General features: G+C 45.2%; 3 protein-coding genes across 3 annotated transcripts; 1 reads left to right on the top strand and 2 right to left on the bottom strand.

Annotated features, from left to right (window-relative positions):
* Positions 1-2,582: 2,582 nt before the first annotated feature.
* LOC310880792 (glutamine amidotransferase-like class 1 domain-containing protein 3, mitochondrial) lies at positions 2,583-6,835 on the top strand. The gene is made up of 4 exons (XM_083797134.1): positions 2,583-2,750; positions 4,415-4,586; positions 5,334-5,535; positions 6,148-6,835. The coding sequence occupies exons 1-4, from the start codon at positions 2,643-2,645 to the stop codon at positions 6,338-6,340; spliced, it is 675 nt and encodes a 224-aa protein (XP_083653260.1). The 5' UTR covers positions 2,583-2,642; the 3' UTR covers positions 6,341-6,835.
* Positions 6,836-8,326: 1,491 nt separating this feature from the next.
* LOC310880713 (uncharacterized protein) lies at positions 8,327-13,415 on the bottom strand. Its single transcript, XM_083796912.1, has 5 exons — positions 12,504-13,415; positions 11,448-11,591; positions 10,638-10,826; positions 9,197-9,334; positions 8,327-8,960 (listed from the first exon to the last, which is right to left on the bottom strand). The coding sequence occupies exons 1-5, from the start codon at positions 12,720-12,722 to the stop codon at positions 8,874-8,876; spliced, it is 777 nt and encodes a 258-aa protein (XP_083653038.1). The 5' UTR covers positions 12,723-13,415; the 3' UTR covers positions 8,327-8,873.
* A 136-nt stretch (positions 13,416-13,551) lies between these two features.
* LOC310880794 (centrin-2) lies at positions 13,552-18,552 on the bottom strand. The gene is made up of 5 exons (XM_083797138.1): positions 18,398-18,552; positions 18,121-18,279; positions 16,463-16,591; positions 15,686-15,823; positions 13,552-14,862 (listed from the first exon to the last, which is right to left on the bottom strand). Exons 1-5 carry the CDS (start codon positions 18,398-18,400, stop codon positions 14,773-14,775), a joined length of 519 nt encoding a protein of 172 aa, XP_083653264.1. The 5' UTR covers positions 18,401-18,552; the 3' UTR covers positions 13,552-14,772.
* Positions 18,553-18,642: the final 90 nt, after the last annotated feature.

The following is an 18,642-nucleotide window of genomic DNA, read 5'->3' on the forward strand; positions in this document are numbered from 1 at the left end:
TTTCTTGCTGCAATAAATTTCAGTCTGTGAGTCAGAATGAGCTGCTGGTAGCTCCCTCCAGGGGCCTGTTAATTTTACTGTTGATTAACCCTTGTTAAAAAAGACACTTGAAAAATAACGCTGATGGTTTATTACTATTACTGCCTTTTTGCTATTGCCAGTAAGGAAATTACACTGCTAAAAATTAAGGGTTTTTTAAAGAATCCATCTTGCTGGAGCAAACAAGTACTTTGCAAGCCCAGGAGCTCCCCGGGGACCAGTTATTTCTCCTAACACCGGCCGTGGTCCTGCTGTTTGTCCCTGTCACAGCTATGAATGCCTGGCACCACTGTCCTGTGCTGGGCAAGCCCAGGGCATATTCAGTGCCATTCCCTTAAAGGTGACTTTTGTCCATGTGCCGCTCCATGTCTATCTAATCCAGCCTCTCTGCGCACCCTCCCAGGGAACTCCTCCTAATCCCTAAGTGGCTTTCGTGAGTGAGGAGCGTGAGCATAAAATCTGGAAGAGTCTTGCTGGCTTTCCAAGAGAACTGTGCAGGCAATGAAGTGAGTATCAGTCATTCCCACGATCACTGCTGTAGCCCAAAGGTGACATAAGGGACCTATGGAGAATATGTGATCAGGCCATAAAGGTCTTTACCCATGAAGGAGGCCACAGAAAGCAGTGGACAGTGGCTCAGGGTTGTGATGAGATCATGTTGGTCACACATCAGGTGGGAATCCAGAACAGTCCCAGACTGGATCCACAGCTAATGCCAAAAGATGCTGCTCCTCCTGCTCTTTGAGCCATGTGGACCGGGGTGGTATGCTTCCCTTGAACACCTGGATCCCTGCATTGGCTCCCAAACCTTCATGGTTTCTTTTTTGCTTTGGAGGATAACCTTGAAGAAGAGCTTCGGGGAAAAGGGTTCCTTCACACTCATCTTTGTTAGAATATTAACACAGATTAAAGCAAGGTATTGATGTGTGCAGGTACTCCCACACAGAATGGAAAAACTCAGCCGAAAAGTATAAACTATCAAGAATACATCTATTGCAGATTGATCTTTAGGCTCAATATGTCTTTTGAGATAGGTCTTGTCACATGGGGAAGCACTGGAACAGCCCTGTTTTGCCTAGTTACACCTAAACAATGATTTCAGTGAGGGGAACCAACACAGTCAGTTTGCAACATGCAGAGCTCGGTGATGTGGTTTACAGGAAATTGTAAGTTTGTTTAAATATCAGCCTTTAGCTGTCTTTGTTCCATCAGTGATGGGACTGGTCTCTAACCAGCTGAAGGAGGAAGAAACTATTTGACTATTGAACTATGTTGAAGTTGCAGCATGATTCAGCTATTTTTTCAAGTAAGAGGAAATAACGCATTTCTAAATCACATTCAGAATACTCAGATCTGAAACCAAACAGCAGGTAAAAGGCTTTGGGAATTTTCTCCACGTATCTTACAGTTTAATTCCCATTCTGGATAATAAAAGTCCTGTCTCCACCCACCATACAGTTGGTTTTTGTTACTGTTTGTATAGTTAGCAGCTATGAGTATGTGGTGCCTGATTTTTTAATCATTTTTTAAATCAATTTTAAGAGATGCATGCAATAAATGAAGTCACATATATCAGAAAAGAGTACCTTCCTCACACCTGCTATGACTAAGGAACTTGCCAAAACACTGTTTCATTATACACAGGATATATTTCACGTCTCTTCCAAATATGACAGACCTGAGAAAGTTTTCTTATAAATTATCCCTGAAAAACATTCTTCCCCCAAGTTGCTTGAATTCTGTCGTTCTCTAAAGAATGGCAAGATAGCCTTAAGCGGCTATATTTATTTGAACAGTGCAAAGCTGAAATAAAACGGTTCATAATCTTCTCAGGTATGAGCATGTCAAGGATAAGGGAAAATGGGTTTCCACATGAGCAAGGGAACTTCCCCATCACATGCTGTGAATCTTGCAGCCATGTATCCCTATCAAGGTGAGGGGTCTGCCAGCTCTTGCAGCCGTTTTCCTGGTAAACGATGTTGTCACATTCTTAGAGCGATGGTGTTGTCAATGAAGAATCACATTATTCATTTCTAACTCAGGATGTGAAGGCCAGGAAACAAACTGGGCACAAAGCTTCTGCTTTTCAGAGATGGGGTGGGAGGCTGAGGACATTTAAAGTCAGAAAAGGAAACATTGCTGTTAAAATACTGAGGCTGCTGGTACAATGTAGGGTTTAAAAAATGGGGCACAGAGAGGAACTGCACTGGCTCAAATACTTGCTGTGGGCTGGCTCCCTGTGATAACATCTTATGCACAAAAATTTGCTGCTTTAGTCTGAAATAGAATGGAAAATCGACAGCCGAGAAGGAAAAACACAGCTGCTCTGTTGTACAGGTCGTGTCGGCTGGGGATGATTTGGAGACAACGTGCTGGGAAGGAGGTCTGCAAGGGAGCAGTCAATTGAGGAAACAAATAATATTTACATGCCCTGCCCGTGGCACTGGAAATAAAACCTTCTTGCCAGTAAGAAATTCAGCCCAACCCTCCTGGCCCCACCTGCTCCTGGGGGAGGGATCATGCTATAAAAGGCTCCAGGCAGCGCACAGAGATGCACAGCAAATTGGGACTCTCTGGGGACTCCTCCTGCTCTGCCTGTGACCATGGGAAAGAAAGTGGCTGTCGTGCTTGCTGGCTGTGGGGTGTACGACGGGAGTGAGATCCATGAGTCTTCTGCTGTGCTGGTGCACCTCAGCAGGGAGGGGGCACAGGTAAGAGGCACCTGGCTGGCTCCTGCCCCATCCTTTTGCCCTTGCTCTTCTTTTCATTCGCTCCCCCTTGCACAAAGTACTCTGCTCTAAGGAGCTTTGCATCTTGCCAGGCAAGTCACAAGCTCCCCATTGCTGCTGGGGTAATTGCAAAGCGTAAATGACTGGGGTCAAAGCAAGCAGCACGGTGTCAGGGCTGCTACAGCAAGCAGGGACAATGCCCTGCTCTCTGCTCTGCTCTCCCAGCTTAGCTGGAGGAGAGGATTGGCGGCGTGCTAAGCACAGAGCTCAACAATTCTGTCAGCTACACAACCTCTGAAACAAACTTTCTTAAATGAATCTATTTTTGGCTTGCACTTCCTCTTTGTTTCTTTGGTATTTCTGTTTCAAAGACTGCTATTGACTTTGGTTGCTTGAAATTCATCCTTTTGAAGCACTGAAGATTAAAACAGAAAATAGAGTTCTTGTGAGTTAGATTGGAGAAGGGGCAAAAAAGGTGATCTTCAAGCACCGGCTCTAACATGCAATCAGTCACAACAACTGCTCTTTGAGAGTCAAAGAAGAGGGAGAGAAGCCCCGTGTAACGCTAACCTCAGCTCTGAGCTGCCCACAAATCTGGGTCAGAGCCGTTCTCCTGGAAATCAGACTGCTCCGCCAAATATGAAGGTGCGGTGGTGATTTACATGTGCTGCAGAGCCTGCCCACCCAATTCCAAAGCCTTCAAAGTGTGTATTCACTTCGTGGACTAAAGCTAAGACTTGTCCAAAACTTTTCTGCACTGTTTGTAGTTTTGCTTCTTTTCCTTCTGTCCCAGAGCTGCCGTCGCTCTCCCCCTGCCTTACACGAGGTTGGCACGCTCAGAGCACCGTCCTGCACTCATCCCTTGATTGGCAGGGACCTCTAGTGGAGGAAACTCGGGCTTTATTTCCCCCACACCCATTTAATGCACCCGTTTTCTGCTTGCCTAAGGAAACAAAGTTTGTATACAGCCACAAAATCTATCACCCACCTGTTTGCCATCTTCCACTCTTACTTTCTGTGTGTGAGCTTGAAACAGTTCAGAAGGAAGGCGAGACACTCTCTTGAAAGGGAAATACTCTGGCCGTGGGAAACCAGTGGGCGGGGAGAAGAAACTCAAAGTCCTGTCTGAGGGCGGTGGTTTGACAGCAGCTTGCAGGGTGCTGGGTGCTCAGCACCCGTACGGGATGACTGGCTGCGTGCAGGCAGCCGGGGCAGCACTCGGGCTGCTGCAGTGAAGGTGGAAATTGCTTGGGATGAAGGTGGAAAACTAAGAAATGTGATTCACACGTGGCTCTTGGAATGACTCATTTTCCTAGGAAGGAAAGAGGTGGTTGCGCCCTTTCCACCACTTCAGCCCCCCCCCCCAGTTAGCAGTGTGGGCTATAGCCTCTGCCAAATACCCTCCTTCCTTTAAGGTGAGGGTAAATGTTTCTGTGCAGAAGCTACAAAACAGCTTTCTTTTGCCTCTTTATAACAATACCTTCCTATTGCCACTATCAGATAGAAGTCAGCCTGAAGGTCACTGAAATCTCCAGCAAAGTTCTTTCCTAACCAAGAAACACAAGCGTTTTAATTTGCTACCTGTGGTCTTTAACATGCTTAGGATACATGCCTGAAGGATAACAGACCTTCCCTTCCCTTTTCAGGCAGAGGTTTATGCTCCTAACATTGACCAGATGCATGTGGTGGACCATGTGAGAGGACAGCCAACTCAGGAGAAGCGCAATGTGTTAGTTGAAAGTGCCAGAATAGCCAGAGGCAACATCAAGGATCTGGCTAAGCTGGATGTGAAGGGGCTGGATGCCCTAATAATACCAGGTAGGAAAGACAGCATGTGGGGTCTGCATGCCTGGGGTCTTGGGAACAGCTTAAATATTCATGAGCCTTGAATGGCATGGGAGCCATGGGCTGGACGGGAGCTGGGCAGAGCACTGGCAAGAAGATAAGCTGAGAGATGGGACCGGCAGGATGGCCATCTTCCATCTGTGCTTGCACAGACTTTTATTACAAGAGCACATGGCAGTGCAGAAACTCATCCACAGAGAAGAGGGCAGACAACTGTCAATTGACTTACCCTCTGATTATCTACTTAGTCTTACACCCAGCAGAAACAAGCTATCCCCTCCCTCATCGACACACTGCCCTCTGGGGAAGAGAAGCAGAAGCTGGGACACAGAGGGGGGGTGACTCAAAAGTGAAAAGCCTGATCTTTTTTGAAAGATTCTTTGGTGAAAGTATGACCAAATGATTTCAGTGGGAATTGATGAAGCCTGGAGTGAGGACTAAAAGACAAGTGAAAGCTTGTCAGCATGCCCCACCATAACAGGGTGAAACAGCACTGATACCTCTCCAGTTCAGTTCTGTTTAGAAGCAGAGATGGTGCTTTGGAGTCTTGTCTTGTGGCAGTCAGGAAATGAGAATATTCAGTGACTCACAATGGTTTAGCTTTCTTCTGTCAACACTGGGCAAATACTTCCATCCAGCAAATCCATTAGCATTCTTACAAAGCATATCCAACAAAAATCCTGCCCTGGAGTACTAATCTTTCTGTTTCCCTTTTCTCAGGTGGCTTTGGAGTGGCTAAAAATCTGAGTACTTGGGCCACCCAAGGAAAGAACTGCACTGTATCCAAAGAGGTGGAGGATGTCCTGAAGGCATTCCATGCTGCCAAAAAGCCCATCGGCCTGTGCTGCATCTCCCCAGTGCTGGCAGCCAAAATCTTCCCTGGCTGCGAGCTGACTGTGGGTCATGACACAGAGTGTGAGAAGTAAGTAACTGTGCAGTGCTGGTATATAATCACGCCACGGAGATCACAGAAAGGCAGTCTCTCCCCAGTGTACGTAGTACCACTGACTAAAAGTTAAGCAGATCCTAGGCAGGAACAAGATGGCTGCTGAACACATAGTTGTGTTATGAGAGGTAGGGGTATGATCTGTCCTTACCCATTAATCTGTCCTTACCCACCCGTGAAAGCTGTGACCAAATTCTTCCAACAGCAGGGAAAAAACTATGATGGCTCTGGCTACTAGGCTAGGAAGCTGGTGAAGAAACCAAACCAAAAGGAAAAGTCTGGAGTGTGCATTGAAGCAGCGGAACAGCTTTAGTGGAACATCAAGGTTTTATGTTGGCTTCACTTCAGATTTTTAACTCACTGTAATCTGGAGGCTTTCTGGGTTCTATAGTCCTAGAGAAATTCTTCTGATGGGAAAAGATTTACAGCTTATCAATCAGGCGTGTTGAAGGGACCATCTTATCTCTGTGACAGCCTAGAAGCTGTTGCTGTGAGGCACAACCAGGCTTTTCACTCTAGGCCTCTTTCAGATCTCTCTCTGCAATGACAGCTCCTCCGCACAGGGTTTATTCTCTTTTCTTCTTCTAGATGGCCTTATGCAAAGACTGCTGAGACCATGAAGGAACTTGGCTGCAAGCATGTGAACAAACACGTCACTGAAATTCACGTGGACGCGAAGAACAAGCTGGTGACCACCAGTGCCTTCATGTGCAACGCCCCCATTCACGAAATCTACGATGGCATCGGAAAAATGGTCAAAGAAGTGGTCAGACTTGCCTGAGTGCCACAAAGCCACAGAATCCAGCTCCTCTGGAGAGCAGGCACTAGGCCTTGCACTTCCCCTTTCATACCCACATGTCAACAGGCAAACTGCTACTCAGAGTTCTTCCCCTCATGGCCCACTGGTAGCCCCTGAGGAGGGAGAACTGGAGCGATGTAAGCACTGGCATGCTTTGCCAAGGACACGCCACTTACTGCGCTGATCACGAGCTGGCAGTAACTGGAGTGTCAGCGTGCATTTTGCTGACGTGCAGGTGCCAGGTTTCCACAGGGCTCACATGCAGCCGCTGTCTCTGGTTCTGAGCAGCTGAGCAGTTGCCTGGTCATTTCAGCCATGCCGTGGCTGACCCGACGTATCACCTGTGAACAGGAATTGGTCTGCTTCCCAGATTTGTTATAAACCCATCTCTCCCTACGTATGGCCACCTCACAGAATGGATGAATTAGTGGCAAAAAGAACACGATTCTGGTACTGAATAAAACAGATATATTTTACATGTGCTGAATTCTGCTTTTATTTTTGCGCTTTACTCTGCATGAGGACCTGCTCTTAGTGTTACTGGTTGGCCAGTGAATGGGGAAAATGGTATGGAAAGAAGTCACTAGTAACAAACTCCACTGCTTTTTAAGAATTTGTCAGAACTCAGACTTGATCATGAATGACATTGGCTGGTGAAAATAGAAGCAAACCAACATTAGCATGAAGGTTTAACAAGAACTGGTTAAGTTCTTCTCTTGTATTAACCCAAGACCCGTTATGGCAGCATGGAACATTTTGGAAGCAGCCTAGCCAGAAAGAGTCGAGGGTGAGACCTAGGGCTGCAGTTTCCAGTCTCTCCCAATCTCTAGAAAAATTCTTAGAAACTATGTGGAAGCAACAATTCTGCATTCCAACAGGGACAGACAAGATACCAGTCTAGCTGAAACTAGAATGGCAGACTGTAAACTGGTTGGGTGATTGCAAAGTCTGGCAAACAGAAGGCACTAAGAATAGCTGAGCATCCCACTGAGCTGTTCAGATAACAAGCCAGGCACGGATTTTTAGGGCCAGAAGGAACCATTTGTCTGCGTAATCTGACTGCTCTGCAGGAGCTGTAAAGAGCACAGTAACTCACATTTTACTGAAGCAAACCTGCTGAGAAGACTCAGTTTTGACTTAACGATACTGCTGTACTATTTCATAGCTCATTCCCACAGTTAATCAATGTTATTTAAGATAAACCATACCTTGTTTCTCTCACAGTTGAAGAGCTTACTTTCAGGAAAATGCGGGTTTCTCTCCATTAGATTCAAAAGCTTTTTAGTGGTAGCTGGTATGTTCTTCTTATATAGGCTCTTATTCTACGTGAAGCATTATATAATCATTACAGACGGAGCTGTTAAATTGTCTCAGTGTAAGACATTTTTTCTAAGTCAACAATTATTTTCTGAGGCTCTTCTAAGCAAACTCTTCAGGCTTTTTATATCCTTTCCAAAACACTGGCATTTTGCACTCTCAACAATATGGGAAGATCCTTCAAGATTTCCACCTGTGACTAGAGAGGGAAGGAATTAACCCACATGGTGCAGTGGAGTAGCAAAGAGGGACTCAAGCACTTCTGGCAGAGACAGAAAAGCCCAGAGTACCATAATAGGGCAGTTTTACCCTCTTCCTAAAAACACAGAGCTTGTCCAATCACTCTTTTCTGTGTTATTTTTCCCCACTGCTACCCCTGCCAATCATTTTAAAGCTGCTGCCCATCTTCCACAACATTTAATAAAGATATAAAAGCCTTCAGAGGTATAAAGGACCAGCCAGTTTCGGGACAGTAGCTGCCAGGAGGAAGAGGGAATGTTTGCTTAGCATGAAAAGTCCACAGTTCTCTCGGTCCTTCGGCAATCCCCCAGAGAGAACTGTGCTGAGTATCCCAACTGCAGAAGAACATTCGGTCTAAATCTGCATTCCTAAATCATTAGAAAGGAAGCACAAATCCATGGGAGACCTGACCTCATTACATCTTCCACCTCACAGCTGCACAGTCTTCTCCTGTACTGCTCCTTCTGAAGGGAAATCCAAAGCCTAAGATATTTATTACCTTACAGAAAGTAACTGCTCCCAAGACCTCAAATCTTGTCTTTTACACAACGCAGAAGATCAGGAAAGGCAGAGAAGTTTCTGCTATAAGTGCTACCATTTGAGAGTTACACAGGATTTTCTGAGGTTAAGAGTGTTTTGACTAACTTATCAGATAGGCTGAAAAGCTATAGGATGCAATTGCAACAGACAGAACTCCAGGGACTAGCTGCAGAATGTGAATTAAGCTCAACCTTTAGAACCAACCCACACAGACACAGAGTTAGTAGCAACACTGTTTACTGGGATGTGGAAAACTGCTTGCAGTAATGGAGCAGAATCAACACCAAAGATGAAACATTAACAATACCTTGGTATATTTTCACACCCAAGAAATGCAACAAACAAAAAATAATGAAGTTGGAGAAAAGTCACATTGCAACCAGTTGCTTACAACTGAATGGGAGAAAAAAAATCACAGTTACAGGTCAGTCAATGTCAGAATCCGCAGAAACTCCTGTTGATCCACTTCCCCATCTCCATCCGCATCTGCTTCATCAATCATCTCCTGTGGGATAACAAAGATTTGGGAGACCAGATTAGGTGGGATCTGAGAGGGTGAAGGCCGCTAAAGCCTGGTGTTTGCCACTGATGTTACCAGCGAAGGTCTCAGGCAAGGCTTCACATTAGTGTAATGCAAGACAGACATCGTGCCCCTTGCAAGGCAACACAGCACAGTTCCCCAACCTGTAAGACATTCCCCTCCCTCCCTGAGTAAGAGGAATATATTTGTAATTCACAAACCTGCAGCTCCTCATCTGTGATGTCTTCTCCAACCTCAGTAGCCACCAGCTTGAGTTTCTCAAAGGAGATCTTGCCAGTGCCATCATAGTCAAACAGCTTGAAACCTTTCAGGATCTCCTTTTCTGAATATGGCTCTGCCTTATCAAGGAAATGAAAATGTCATCGTGCAAGCATGACATCTTACTGCTCTACAATCCCCAGTCAGACACTTTACACAGCAAACATTTAGAATCAAATCCAAGACATCATTTTGAGGAAAAAAGGGTGATAGAAGAGGGTTATTTATCACTGCTGTTTCACCTTTGCTTTTTTTTTTTTCCCTGGTGTTATTGTGCATTAAAGGAAAAGTTCCAAGAAAAATTGTCGGAACAGCATGGAGATTTGGCCTGGAATATCCCGACAAAGCTTTGTCAGGAAGAGAGGGATTAGCAATGCTACTGGAAGAGGAAGCAGCTGCCAAGAAAGACCCAATGGCTACAGCTAGATTTTATTTAAAAAGAAAGCCAGGCCTACGCTGGCTGTGACTGCCCTTAGTCACCTCACACACAGACACTACATACAGAAGCCTGCAGGTGTGAGCTTTGACCAAACTCCAAAGCATTACTACGGGGAAAATGTGGATCTTCACTTAGCTCTTAGCCCAAGCATACACACCCTGGCAACTATGATAGCATGGACACAGGAATGGCAACGCCTGCTGTGCCCCAGTCACCTCCCCAGGCACCCCACAAAGCCTTGCAATGAAAATACAAGGATGAGAGAGGCAGAACCAGGCACACTGGTGCTCTTTGAGAACAGCCTCTACATGCAGCCAGGCATTAGAGGGTACAGAGGGGTCTGAGCCACAGGCATCCCAGGTGTGTGATGCAGTCTAGGGAACGTGAAGCAAAAGGCTGATATCGAACGGCAGCTCGGAGGACACTCCACAAGCAGGAGGTGCTGGCAACAGCAGTGGGCACTGAGGAATGATTTCTCTACAGATGGCAAAATTTTCGTGTTCATCCAAGGTGTGGCATTTGCTCCCTGCTGTCTTGATTTTAAGAAGATCGAGAACTGCGTGACTATAAACGCAGATGGAAATTCCACATGCAAAGGTTTAAGGAAGGGAAAATGGGGGCTGCACCAATTCCTGTTACGCTCGTCTCTGCTATGGTTTGAACATTAACAGCAGGACTCCTTCCTGGAGGTTTCTGGGTCCTTCGGTTCTGCAGGGAAAACCCCTGGCACTGTGTGTGTCAGCGCACTCAAGGCTGGGGAGGAGCTGCCTGCTGAAATGCAGCTGTCTCTACCCGAAGTGGACTTTCTGCGCCCTCTACAGTTCGCAGAAAAAGGCAGGAGGGGTAAAGACAACTCACCCTGGGGCAGGTATCTAAAACAGTTCAGCTGAAACGCCTGACTCTCCCCTGCAGGGAACCAGAGTTACCCAATCTACTGTGAGTACCTGCATTGTAAAGTTAGGCAAGAGGAATTTCAGTCTTTTCGACCAGCTGGGCTCACACACCATTTTCTGAGCCATCACCTGCAGAAACGACTCAAAATTTATCTTCCCTGACCCTTCCTCATCAACTTGAGAGATAATTCTCTTCATCTCCTCTTTCCTCAGTTCACAGCCCAGGGCCCTCATGGTTATCTGCCGAAAGAGAAAACAGACCCATGTCTGTGTACAAATCAAACAGAAACAAAGAGGGAAAGATGTCTGAAACAAGCAGGTACATGCAAAGTGAGGGGAAAAAACAAAACAAAACAAAACTTTTTGCCACATTGGAAATCATATGCAAAGATAACCGTACAAACAGCTTGTCATTGTGCAGACATCAGAGCAGAGCTCCCCCGGGTCTTCTGACTTTGCAGTGAACCTGGGCCCATGGCAACAGGCTGTACACGTTCATGCGGCTATCCTTGATAACTTACCCAATTAAGAAGTTGCAAAAACCCCCAGACCAGTTCCGGATGCTCACTTTTGCCCTTATATTGCAATTTATTAACCCAAAGACATATTTATCAAGCCAAACAGAAAAAGGAGTTGCTTAAATCAGCCTACTGAAAATAACCCTCCTTGGAATGTGAAGGTTATCTCAACTCTTACAGATTCAGGTTGTGACTTTTCAAGGCACAGTCTCTGATAGCAATTCCTGCTTGCTGCATGAACACCCTCCACCACTTCCATCATCTCCTTTTTGCTCCCCTGCCACTAAGCACTGCATTCCCCTCCACCCCAACAGTGCCAGGAAATTAATATATACTTACTTACATATGAATATATATATATATTTATATTATGGTTATTCTTAACCTGGAACACTTTTCCTATGCAATTCCCTCTCTGCTTCCACAGTTTGCTCTGACAACTGCATAGGGCAGACACAGCAACAAAAAGAAGTGGGCAGGATCTGTGCTAACTAACCCAGCTCTCAGCACCTCTGTGCAGACACGAGCTGGGTCAACTCCCTTCTCCATGTGAGAAGGAAGGAGCTGTGCGCAAGGTATGTGAGGGGCAGAGCAGGAGAGGGGCGTAGAGAACACAGAGCAAGCTATTCATCCACTGTTGTGTCCCTAGAGAACAGTGTTCTGTAGCTGTCTAATGTCAGTACTACGAGGTTGTGGAAAATTAGCAGGGAAGAGCCGCAGGCGAGGGCCAAGGAAAAGGAAGGCTTCGGTCCCTCCTAAGAATACCTGGCTAAAGTGTTGGCACAACGCTTACTTCACTGCTGGCTGCGTGACAAACCTGAGCTCCAGCAGCAAAGTCTGAGAGCACAGTAAGTGGTCCAAAAGCAATAGGTGGCAAACACTAATTGCTCTGTAACAGCTCCACAACAGGTGGAGCTTGTAAATGATTAGCCCTATTTGCAACAGTTCTGTTTACCGCCTGTCATTTTTGTTTGACTACTGTAATTCAAGTTCCAAGTGCAAGCTCGGTCACAAAGCAAGCGTGTCATTCCTCCCAGCCAGAGGGGACCCAGGCTGCCGATCCGGGTTGCTCGGACTGCAAACACATCCCTGAGAGCAGCAGACCGAACGCCCTTCAGCTACACAAGACGTTTGGCGTCCCTTGTAAGGGCTGTTGGAGGGCAGGGCGTGTTGGGATGTTAAGAGACCTTTCCTTGCGTGTCCAATAGCAAACTGATGTTCCTCCCTGACTTGGTGCGGAAGGGAAGAAAGCCAGGATCAGGCACACACAAACCCTCACTGGTTTGGACTGAGTTCAGTCAGCAGCTGACAGGCTCTGCATCCTGGTATGAACTCCTGCTGCAGGCACAGTATGACCACAGTAACGATCACTTTCCCTTTGTGATATGGGTTATAAGGCTCGGGGCAGAGGCACCGCGGGGAGGAGCCGCCAGCCTTCCCTGCCCACGCCCCGTCTCCCCCAGCCCCTTGCCTTCAGGCCCCTGACGTCCATCTGCCCCGAGCCGTCCGCATCGAACAAGTCGAAGGCCTCCCGCAGCTGCAGCCGCTGCTGGTCGCTGAGGGGGAACGCGGGGCCTGGGGCAGCCCCGCTCCCTGCCGCTGCCTCCCCGGGCGCCATGGAGGGACCCCCGGCCCCCTGAGGCCTTCTGAGGGCAGGCCCCGCCCGGCGCCATGGGAACCGCGCTTCTCAGCTGTGGGGCGCAGGACGGGCGCCCCTCGGTTTTTGAGATTTGTTTCAAATGCTCACCCTGTGCCCCAGGTTTACTCCCACAAACACCCAAACGGGCGCTCCTTGGTTCTCATGATTTGTTTGAAACGCTCACCCCGTTCCCAAGGTTTGCTCCTACAAACACACAAAATCCTTTCATGGTTGTCAGCAACGAAATTGGTCTGAAATCCCCATTAGTGTCCTGTGCATAAAATTCAGGTGTAGCGAGGCCTTCAAAACAGCACTGCCCCTACCCTGCCTGGAGAGCTGAAGCTTTGGGGCAAGGCAAGCGCAAATGCTGACAGAAAATGACCCACATCTGCTTTTTTGGAGGAGAAGCATTACAGCGCAACCATCAGCACTGAACTGTATATTGAGCTGCAGCTGTTAGGTAAAATAAATGAGTTTAAGGTGAGGAGGCAGGTTTCTGCTTTCAGGATTTAACAAAACCATAAATCGTTGCAGCAGCAACAGAAGGTCACTGAGAGATTGAGGTAGATTGGATAAAGGACTAAAAAAATGCACAGAAAGCAGCATCGGCCTTGATGATAAACTGACCTCGGCTGATAAATTAAATTATCAGAGCTTTTGATGTCCCACTTATCATTCATGTTTTCATGTGTATGTCTTATTCTTCACCACACGGGGGACATAAGACAGCAAGAATCCCCTCCCTTTGTCCAGTATAAACCATTTTTTTTAATGACAGATAAAGGCCAAAAAGGAAACCAACACGATATAAGCCAAATTCAATTATCATTTATTTTCATGCTGAGTTCAGCCTTAGATTTTTTTTCCCCCACATTTATGAACTGTGGAGGTAAGCTGAATGTTCGGCACTTGGAAAAGGGCAGAAAAGCAAAGGAACGCTGACTGAAAAGCAAAGGAATAAATTGGATTTTGAGTCAGAAAGATATTCATATTTCTACAGAGGAGGAATCCATCCTTCCCTCGTCTGAGAGTGAGGACGAAAGGCACCAGAGAAATTACTGGTATCTTTAACAAACAGAAGTAGCAGAAGGGCATGGGAGCTTGTTTTCTTCCAACACAAGGCAGGAGCCATCCTTTAATTATGCTCTTACCTTAGATGCCACTTCAAAGCCAGAACAGAGCGTAGTTTGTCTCTGTAGACAAGTGTTCAGTAACTAGGGCCCTTCTGAAGACTTAGAAGTTGAAACTCCTTGAGTACCTTTAAGAATCATTTTGTTATTTGCCCATACATCAGAGTGAATGTTGTACCAGTGAAGTTGTGTCTTTGTATATTTCTTTCCACAACTCTGATGGCTTAAAATAAGACACTTTATTTTAAGGAAAATCTTATATTTGCAGCCACTGAATATTCCTGTAAACATACAGATCATCAGCATTGGTAACATTCCTCTTTTGCAAAAAGATTTTTTTAAATATGTGAACTGAATAGCAGTAAGTTAAGTTGCAGCAGTCTATTTACTTACTTTTTCAGTTTAAAGGGCATTCTAAAAAAGGAGGAGGGAATAATCACCATAAAACAAAGTAAAAAAAAGCCGATCCCCATCAATGTGTCATATAAAGAGCTCACTGTAACTGGGCCTAAACCAAGGCATTAAACCAGAAACTTCAACTGCTGCTAAATACAGCTTTACACTTTCTGGTTTCGAGTCTTCTCTGTACCAAATAAATCATTTGACACGTGGTTTTTAGTCAGATAAGGAACTGAATACTATCACTGAAAAATGTGATTTGTGTATCAAAAATGAACAGTGTAAACATCTCAGGAGCACAAACAAGCAACTACATTGCGACATGTAAACAGATTAGCAGTTGGTAACTGTTCACAAATATAAGTTTAAGACCATCCACTTACAAGAAAGTACTGACCCAACTTTTTTGGTCTCTCAAAAGAAATAAAAGGCTGGAAAAAAAAAAATGAGGCACCTACCAAACATATACACACATGTGCAAAAATAAATAAAATTCAGTTTCAGTAAAGGCTGGTCTTCTTCATGATCCTCAAGAATTCTTGCTCGTTCACTTCCCCATCCCCATCTCTATCAGCTTCATCAATCATTTCCTGAAATATATTTGTATTCTGAAATTAGATGCAGATTAGAGTAGGATCACAATTATTAGGTTAATTCAGAATTAGAGCCACTCTTAGTAAATAGTATTGGAAAGGACAGTGTTAGTTCAATATCAGACTTCACGTGCTACAAAATATTTTTTAAACTAGATAACAATGTTTTTACACAAATTGATATTTATATATAAATGTGTATAGAGTTATGCTGTATTAGAGGAGCGATGCTGGAAGAAACCAAATGCTCAGAGCAGAGTTGTTCCTTTTATACCACCTCAACTCCATAAAAGTGGAATTCTACTGACACAGTGACAGTTACTGTGAAACAATTTAAGGAACCACATGTGCTTAATCCACCTTTGGCCTCAGAATCTATTTCCCAATCCCAAATTGACAGAAGCTTTTCCATTTCTTTCAAGAAAGAAACAGCTTAGATTACCCATGATAGCTTAAAAGTAAAGATCCCACGGGATGCTAGGTCAGCACCTAAAACTGAAAGACTGCTGCCTTTACCTAAAAACTTACTGACCCTAAATGGCTTCCTTCCCCACTGAGACAGAGTCCCATTCCCTATTCTCACTAGCTCTGGTGCTTAGCAGGCCAGAGAGATACTCGAGCATCTTCCAAACAGGAGAACTAGACTATGACCATTCACCTAAATTTTAAATTAATGCAAACATGAAACAAAGTAATACACAAACATTCTCTGACTGCCTTCATATTCAACAGACAAAACATAATCTGGACCTTTAAATCTTCCACAAAAGCTGCCAGTGAGTGTTTGTGTATTATATGGTTTCATACACCAGGTACAAACCTGCAGCTCTTCATCTGTGAGATTTTCGCCCAGCTCTTTGGCTACACGTTTGAGGTTTTTGAAAGATATTTTGCCAGTTTCATCATCATCAAAGAGTTTGAAAGCTTTGAGAATCTCCTCTTTGGAATCTTTTTCAGCCTTAGAAAAGGAAGCATAAGTTTAAAGAAAAAAAAAGCACTGTTTATGTCATACATGATACCCAAAATAAAGATGGCAGTTATAAAATACAAGCATTAGAAAGACTGAGAAACTCTCTTACGAGTAAGTTTAAAGAAGCCCAGCAGTACACATTCAAAAGCTGAAGGCAGATGGAGCCAGCAGGGCTTCAGGGAGGTTTTTTCTCTATCTAGCCAGCTGTCCTTGGGATTTCAGTATCAGGATAAACCTCTGTTAAATATTTGTTTTTAATCAATATTTTCTAGGATTTCTAAAAGCAGAGGTTTCATCTGTAAATATCTGTCATCCGCGTAATGCGTTAATACTCCGGACAGCTTTCTGCAGGCCAGAGCTGTCCTTCATCTGAAAATCTTGGTTTCGCAATTTTTCGTTTTTGACACACACACAAAACTGACTGTTAAAGAAACCTTAATGACGTCTTTCTTTCAACCTTACCTTAAAAATGAGACAGGACATTTTCTGTCTTACCATTGTAAGTTTTACATATTTTGTTGTTAAGATTCAGGGAGTACTTTCATCTTTCACTAAAACCAAAAGGAGATGAAAGGGACTCAACCATTTTCTGAATTGCTTCAACTTTGATTTCTAACATTTACAAACCATTTTCTGTGTCATCACTGCCAAGAAGTCATTGAAACTGATTTTTCCGGTTCCTTCCTTATCGATATCTGATATCATTTTCTTGATCTCTTCTTTTTTAGGTTCAAACCCTAGTGCTCTCATGGCCACCTGTAAGGACAAAAGAAGTTACAAATCAGTCAAAACTATAAGCAAAACCCCAGTAAACAAAAAGTTAACCTTTATACCACACTATATTAAAACATTCATTTGATGTCTCAAGGAACAGTCTTCAAGCAATGTTTTTTTTTTGTTTGTTTGTTTGTTTTTTACAGTCAAAGGTGCACCAAGATGCAGAGAACAGGCAAGCAAACAGTCATATGCTGGAGTCACTCCTTCAATTAATTCTGAGATTTCCTAAACACTTTCTAACCACCATATCCACCACCCCCAGGTCACAACTGACAAGAACATGGATAAAAGTCTTGGGAGAAAAGATTTCTCTCAGCAAGTCTGGATTCTTTTACAGAGACTTAGCATACCCATTTTGGTACATACTGTTTTAATTCCTACAGTGGGCATTCAGAGAATGAAAGGGTTCCACTTTCATTACTATATTGAAGGAAAAAAAAAAACTGTCATGTAGTGACATGGACCCTACGACTGTGATGTAGTGCTGTGGATAGCAATTTCCGGTGCTACTGGAGACTAGAATATTATTCCTTTCCTGTCAAGGGAATCGCTACTGATACTCTCTTTGCAATGAGAAACATGGCACGGAATAAAAGCAATAAAAAAGCTCACATCAGACTCTCGTAAGCAAGATGGCTAAGTGTAAGACCTAGAAATATCTTGAAAAAAGGAACATGCTTCCAGGCAAGTGACTCCATGAAAGAAGTTTCTATCATACTTGCAGCTCCACTGAACTCTTAATGAACTTTAACCTGACAGCACAAAGATAGAAATTCTTAAGCTTACAGACCACAGGAAAAATTAAAACGGTTATTTTTTTTTCATTTTAGTGACCAAGACTTATGTTAATGCATGTTAAAGAAAACACAATTCAGACACTTTGCATGACTTCAGAAAACAATCCTATGAGCAGCACACCAAAGATGCCTTCACTTGCACAGGCATGTGCACGCCTACGAGTTTGCTTCTTCCTCCTTTTATAAAGGGACAAGCGTCAACTTTGAAATCATTTCTCCTCCTCCCAGTGGTCTGTAGCAATATGGGCATCCAGCTGGCAAAGAGAAAGGGCCAACTCTGAAAGCAGAATAACCCCTCATTTATTGATTACTGTTCTTCCCAAAGGACAGGGGTGGAGAGAGACTGACATTTTTCAGTGATAAATAAAACCGAGAAAATATGTAACGTTAGCGCAGTACTTATCTTGGGCTATCTAAATCACAAAACATACAATTCTTGAGAGCACATAAAAGGGGAAAAACCTTACATTTCAATATGTACAAACCTTTTGGCTATTTTAATAGCAGAGAAGGAGGTGGTGCAGCAAATACAGAACTGTCAGTGTGTTTTGGTCATAGAGACAGCAGGAAAGAGTTATAGCTCACGAGCAACGTGCCTATTGAGAGGCAAACGTTACACTGAAGAAAAAACAGAGCCTCTGTCCCTTAGGCGTTTGTGCCGCCGTTAACTCCCAGCCCCCGCGGGGCCGCGCTGTCAGCAGCCAGGTTTACCTTCAGCTCCTTGACGTCTATGTTCCCAGCGCCGTCCGCGTCGAAGAGGTCGAAGGCCTCGCGGACCTCCTGCCTCTGCTCCTCCGTCAGCTCCAGCTTGGGGCTCGCCTTCTTGCGCTGGGCCGCGGCTGCCAGCGGCGGCTTCTTAAAGCCGGAGGCCTTGGCGCAGCGACACGAGAGCAGAGCGGCATCAGGGAGGCTCGGCTCGGCTCGGCGCCGCTCGCCCCCCGGCCCCCCTCAGGCCGCCCCCCTCAGGTCGCCCCCCGGCCCCGCTCACCATCCCGGCAGCCGCTGCCTCCGGGCAGCTCTAGGCCTGACAGGCCTTCTGTCCAATGCCGCCCCTTCCCATTGGCTAGCGCCGCCAAGCCGCTGCTATGGTAACCGCCGCCACCATTGGTAGAGAGCCGAGCGCGGGAAGCGCTTGGTTTATGGTTATTGGCTAGCACGTGATTGGGGGCGGGTCCAAGAGGGAGCAGAGAGGGGAGGAGCCTCGGCTCCTTCCGTTAAGACGATTGGCTAGAG

Source organism: Anser anser (genome assembly GCF_964211835.1).
Source record: "Anser anser genome assembly, chromosome: 13".
Classification (NCBI taxonomy): domain Eukaryota; kingdom Metazoa; phylum Chordata; class Aves; order Anseriformes; family Anatidae; genus Anser; species Anser anser.